This window comes from Poecilia latipinna, unplaced genomic scaffold (genome assembly GCF_001443285.1).
Source record: "Poecilia latipinna isolate Pla-1442-1.1 unplaced genomic scaffold, P_latipinna-1.0 Scaffold40, whole genome shotgun sequence".
Lineage (NCBI taxonomy): Eukaryota > Metazoa > Chordata > Actinopteri > Cyprinodontiformes > Poeciliidae > Poecilia > Poecilia latipinna.
This window is the reverse complement of record NW_015112656.1, coordinates 50,632-56,880: the sequence shown is the minus strand read 5'-3', so window position 1 is coordinate 56,880 and position 6,249 is coordinate 50,632. Positions and strand designations below refer to the sequence as shown.

Below are 6,249 nucleotides of genomic sequence, written 5' to 3'. Positions count from 1 at the left end.
TTTTTTTTTTTTTTTTTTTTTTTTTTTAGCTATTTCTTGTCATAAGTGAGTTTAGATCTGGTTATTGGGGACATATGGAGAAAATCTGGGCTCAATTTACCATGACAGCAGAGGAGGGTTGGGGACTCGCTTGGGAGGGACAGGAGGGTTCTTCTGTTGCCCCAAAACTATGAATGAAATGCAAGTTGGTGACGTCAAAGGGACCTCTTGACGCATATGTCACGTGAGCCTGGAAGGCGGAGAGATCCTGAGATCCACAGCCCCGCTGTCCATAGTTCTGAAAACAGGCATTCCAGGAGAGGAACCCCGAGAGAGGACACGTCGACAAAAACCAACTCCAACATCTGACTGCGACTCAGAAGTATCAGCGACATCTGGAGCTGGTTGTGCGCGTGACCGCGGGGTTTTCAGCACCTGACGTGACGAGAAAACGGGACCTGGAATCCCCAGAGCTCCCCCTCCCTTCACCTGCAAGTAAGTGGCAACTAATCAATCAGCCTTATTTACCTCCTACCCCCACCCTCCTTCAACCCCCAGAGATGGGAAAACCGTTTCACCGTCCCGGTGATTCCTGAACAGGCTCTGAAAGAGGAGTTGGAGCTGCGCTCAGGTGAGCTTTAAGCAGCAACAAATGTCATGCAGACAGCAGGCTGGGTCCCGCTGCGCTGGAGCGGAGGAGCAGGGACGGTGACACCTGCACGTCCGTCCAGTCATGGCTGTTTCTCCAACAGTTTGAACATCTGGAATCCAGTCAGGAGAACAGAAACCTGCTCTGGCAGCGCGTCGTTGGACCTTCATTGTTTGCTGGTCAAATCTGCTTCGCCTTCTCATTCTCCTAATCCTTCTAATCCTCCTCCTACCACCCCCACCTTCTCCTCCTCATCCTCCTCCTCCTGCTCTTCCTCCTCATCCCCCAATGGTTCTTTGTCATGAATGGATTTCGGGTAACAAATGGGCCAAAGAGGAGGTACCCTCATTTAGACAACTCTGCCAGTGTTATCTGTAGGTTTTCTTCGCCTTGTGTTGAGCTGCAGGTGTTGGTTGGGCAGGAGGTCTTTGCACCTTTTCTTCTTTTTTTTTCTTTTCTTTTTCTTTTTTTTCCTTTTTTTTGCTGCAGTGATATGAGTTGATCGGACCTTTGGAGCAGATGGAAGGAATGTGTTTATTTGATAAGCAGGATGGAATAAGGCCAAAGCGCTAATGAATGTCGTCATCTTGCGTCAGTGTGGCAGAATCAGGAGCAATGAGGGCAGCACGCATCAGGTCCACAGCAGAATAATGATGCTGGTGAAAGCTGTGAGGTCAAACATCGTGAGTGTAATTAAAAGTATGTGGTGTGAAATTAAAATATTTAATATTCCGTTTTTAAACGTGGAATATTCATTTGCTGATCGTTGTTGCATTTTTTTTAGCATGACATTGTTGAATATTAAGCTGCAGGTATAATGACAAATTGATCACAGTGTGATGAATTAATGGTGAATTGCTCATAAGTGGTTGAAATAAAATTAATAATTTATTTATAGATTGATTTAATGTGACATTGCTTGTCTGAAGTGACAGATCCTGGAGGAATGGTTTCTCATCCTGGAAACCATTTCTTGATTAGAGGACATCTGTAATCCTTGGAGTGAGTTGTCATTGTGTCTGAGGATCTCCTGCCACTGGGTTATGATGATTAGTTTAATGTTGAACTCCACGACTTTCTGTCTTCCCAGGTTTTTAAGCTTGAATGACTCTGTGCTTGGATCGTGAACACGTTGTTTGAACTCATGAACTCATGGCAGCCTGACACCATCTTTGTTGCTAAGTTATGTCTTTTTAAAAAATGGGTTTAATATGTTTGTGACAAAGTGTGATTTCTGATTTCCTACATACGTGAAAAGTGATATAATCAAATATGCAACCCCCTATATGGAACATACAATTCTTTCTTTTTTTGAAGTTTACAAATAAATAAATAACCACGAAGAAACTATAAACATGCAGCGTTATGAAAATGATTTGACTCAATGAGCTGTCATATCTAGTTCAGCCACAAGAGGGCTTCCGTGGTGGCATCAGCACAGCGATGTTTTACAGGCAGTTACCCCGGTGACCAACAGTTATTCTTTGTACTTTCGGTCTGCCCAAACATTGGGGGTGCGTTAGAAAACATTACCTGCACTAGATGCGGTTCATACGCAGTTCGTTGATATTCATGAAACCAACTGAGCTCCGATCTTCTCATCCAACAGCTTTTCAGGCAGTCTGCATTACTCTTAACCTGCTGGGTCTCTCAATGAACATGACTGTTTTCACAGTTTTCTCAGCTAAAGTCGTGGCATAGATGTTGGACTGCCATGGGTTCTTTCCTCGGTATTCAGAACTAAATCAGTAACTACAAATAATAACGAAAAGTTGGAGTGAATAAGGCTACGTTAACACTGCAGCCTGAAGAGACACAATTCAGATTTTTGAGTTTTAAACTAAAACTAAAACTGAGTGCAGGTACAACTCAGGTTCTAAGACATGCGGAGTCCTGAATGATAAGAATACAATAATTCACTCAAAGAAATAGTTTAACGTGCATCTCAGCAAACACTTTCTTCTAACAGTATATAAACATTCCTCTGTCTGAGCCTTGGGCAGATGAGCCATGTGAATGTGAAACGTGCTTTTCTGGATCATTGTCATGATTTGTATGGTTGTGGTGGTGAGGATGAAGGCTGAGACCCAGATGATGATGATGAAGATGAATTTAATGATGAAGCTCAAGAAGTCCAATACAGGCGGCACGGCAGAGAGCATAGCAAACAGCTAATTACCGGTAGCACTGATACACCGAAGACTGAAAACGAGAGCTGACGCCGACACAGGACTTAACCGGTTCTACTGCGACGACGGACAGACTGACGCTGACAAAGACGACAGTAGACGAGGACCCGACAAGAGACAGAGACAACAGGTGGACTTAAATACATACAGGGGTAATCAGGTAACTAGACACACCTGGGAAGCAATCAACGGGGAAGACGCAGAAACAACAGAGACTCAGGACAGAAACTGAACACAGAAAAACCTTAAAATAATTACACAAAAACACGGACCATGACAATGATATCAGTAACTTATTTTTCAGCTGCTGATGGCATTGGCCCTGCAGTGCCTGGTTTGGTTTTCTGCTGTCTGAAAAGAGTTGTTAAAGCTTTAAATATGATTTTGTGTTCTTATTTTTCCCTCTAGGTGTTCTTGGTCACTCTCTGCACCCAGTTCAGGATCTGTTCTTTCAAGCCATGACAAGAAACTGCCATGCCTCATGTGTCCTCACCATCATGGTCCTCTTCACATCTTTATCCTTCCTTCATCTCTCCACACCCAATCCAGTTTCTACATTTAGAGATTATGACAACCCACCCAGAGAGGTTCTTCCCAGGCTTTCAGTTTATGAAAACACCGAACGAACACAGGAGAGACAGAAAAGAGCCTCGAAAGACCAAACTGAGCAAGAAGAGGAGCTCTTTAAAGATGTAGATCCTAAAAGACTAGCTGCTGTGTTACTGGAGGCTCTGAATCACACACACATGGAAAGAGAAACGGATGAAGAGAACTATAACAGCATGGAGGAAGAGACACAGGCTGAGAGAGACGAGATTCAAAACGAAGAACCACACAGTGAGAGAGTGTCAAGAAACAGAGAAAGAGACGAGCAGAAAGAGCTGGAGCTGTTTATTGCTTCACATGGCAAGGAACAGGAACGGGAGGAGGAAGAGGAAAAGAAGAAGGCCCTGGAAGAGGAGGAGAAGATAACTGAGAAGGTGACAAGCCACACCACAAGTCAGATGGTCCAAATTCAAACAAAGCAGCAGTCAAATGGATCAGACGGAACAGCAGAGAGCGGTGCTGCTAACCAGCAGGGATCATCCAACCCTGAGCAAAGCAATTATGAAGAGGAGGAGCAGCTCAATCCTGAGGAGCTGAAAAGTCTGGAGACCGTGATGAAGGAGTTTCCACGTCTTAACACTAAACGAGATGGTGCTTTGGAGAAGCAGCAGAGAAACACTAGAGGTTACAGCAGCTACAATGACATCATTCCAATAAATAAGGGCAGTGACCTCGCCATGACCAAGAAAAAATTAAAATGGCAAGAAGAAACACAGAAAGCAGTGTACTTCCCAACATTTACCGGAGGCAGTTCCGTAGAGGAATCAGAGGACAGCAACTATATTAGCAAAGCAGCGCAGCCCATGACTCCAACTGAACAGGAAGAGGTACAAGATGATTACACAGAGGAGGAAGAGGAATTGCTCAGCCCAGAGGAGGAGGAAGCTCGAGCCAAAGTGGAGCAGGAGGAGATGATGAGGCAGGCAGCAGAGGCACAAAAAGCCAAAATGGAAGAGGAAAAGCTGGCTGACATCGCCTCAGACATGTTGCTGAGGTACATGGGTAAACAAAACAAAGGTGACAAGAAGCACAGTTTGTCTATGTCCAACGCCGCAGAGGATAAGAGATCTGACGAGGAAGAGGAAGCGACAGAGGAGGATGACCTTGACCCTCAGACCATTGACAAGTTGATTGAGATTTCCAGTAAGTTGCACCTCCCAGCTGACGATGTCGTGGACATAATCACTGATGTTGAGAAGAAGAAGAAGAAAGACATGCCACCCGAGATGGCATCCTTGCGGCAGTATACCTCAGCGCCACTGTCTCCTTCTTTTCATTCCGGTTGGCACGTTTCGTCAAATCAAAACAGCTTTCCAGTCTCTAAGCAACAATCTCCAGCTGTAAATATCCTAAAAACCTGGTTTCAAGACAAAACCACACCAAAATCAGATGTTTCCCAAAGGAAACTTCCTAAACCTTTGCTACCATATAATTTTTCACCCAAACCTGAAAAGCCCTTTCCGGTGAAACAGGAGCGCTGGTTCAAGTTACCGAAGTCTGTCTGGACTGGCTATTCCTTGTATCCCTACTCCTACTCCACCTACCACCAAAGGAAACCCATTTTGGGTTACTATCCTTTCTACTTTCCTCCCATGCCAAGACCTAAATCCCATTTCTACCGGCCTAAACCTCCTCTTACACGCAACAATTACTTTGGTAATTCTGTGGAAGATCCGTACATTTTTCCTCCAAGAAGGCGCTATCAAAGCTGGGTCCATCCTCAGCTGAGAAAATCACCTGTCGTCCTTCAGCCCAAGTCTTTCTACTCCAGCTACTACCCACATCCTTACTCCCAGCCATTTCAGCGAATACCTCCATCCCAAGCCAATTCCCCTCCTCAGACAGCTGCTCAACAAAAGCAGTTTCTGATCTCCACTCTGGAACCTGCAGCATCAAAAAACAAAGACTATCATAAGGGTGCAAAACAGCCAGACAGCAGTATCCATGACGATGTGGAGAAATACATCCAGCAGATTCTCATGAACAGAGCACAGAGGTTGGACTGAAGTGGAAGTATATAAACATTAGTGGAAGATTCCAACATCTTAAAGATGAATCAGCAGAAAGCTATATTTCTTTAAGATGTTTTTGTGTTGTGTTTTTTCTAAAGGGGCAGTATTATGTAAAATCAAAATTTTGGGGTTTTACATCATTATTATAATGTTATTTCCTCATCAAAACCATACCTGGAATGTTTCTTTGTTTTTTTTTTTTGTTTTTTTTTTTTTACAGATTTTTGAGAAATCCTTGAATCTTCCATGGCAAACATTCTGGTTTGTAAAACACTAAGAGAACCGAGTGCCATTTCCACACACAGCTAATCCTCAGAGCAGTTTCCAAGCCGAGCTTCAGCTCCTTCAAACTAGCAGCAGCAGCAATTAGAAAGCACCTGGTGGAACTGTGCTTCTCCTGAGCTCATATGAACCGTTTCTCAATCCAGTGCTGTGATGAATGTTTGTAAGCACTTAATAGTGAAGCGTTGTTGTGATGATTTCCTGAGAGTCAGAAAGAGCACACATTTGTTAAAGAGACAGAGCCTCAATTTCAAGGAGATAAATTGCGAAATCAAATTTGCCACGTTTGATTTATATATAGAATTTTTTTTAACAACTGAAGGTAACAGTTACTTGATTGTGCTATAAAATGTGTCTGTAAAACACATAATACTGCCCCTTTAACATTTGTTCCAAGTTCCTTCTTTCTGTTAGAATTGGTTGAGATGTGAACACGGCCATGTTCTGAATCTCAATGTAAAGACGTTGGATGGAGCCAAGAGGAACATGATGAATCTAGTCTGTTGGTCCAACCAAGGTTGTAATCATGCTT

The 6,249-nt window shown here is 43.6% G+C and overlaps 1 protein-coding gene across 3 annotated transcripts; it reads left to right on the top strand.

Moving 5' to 3' along the window:
- Positions 1-243: 243 nt before the first annotated feature.
- On the top strand, positions 244-5,566 carry vgf (VGF nerve growth factor inducible). 3 transcript variants are annotated; one of them, XM_015046584.1, is made up of 3 exons: positions 1,078-1,301; positions 1,719-1,810; positions 3,226-5,566. In XM_015046584.1, exon 3 carries the CDS (start codon positions 3,276-3,278, stop codon positions 5,427-5,429), a length of 2,154 nt encoding a protein of 717 aa, XP_014902070.1. In that variant the 5' UTR covers positions 1,078-1,301; positions 1,719-1,810; positions 3,226-3,275; the 3' UTR covers positions 5,430-5,566. The 3 variants fall into 3 exon arrangements, with proteins under 3 accessions (XP_014902061.1, XP_014902079.1, XP_014902070.1); XM_015046575.1 differs by lacking the exons at positions 1,078-1,301; positions 1,719-1,810 and adding an exon at positions 244-474; XM_015046593.1 differs by lacking the exons at positions 1,078-1,301; positions 1,719-1,810 and adding an exon at positions 532-610.
- Positions 5,567-6,249: the final 683 nt, after the last annotated feature.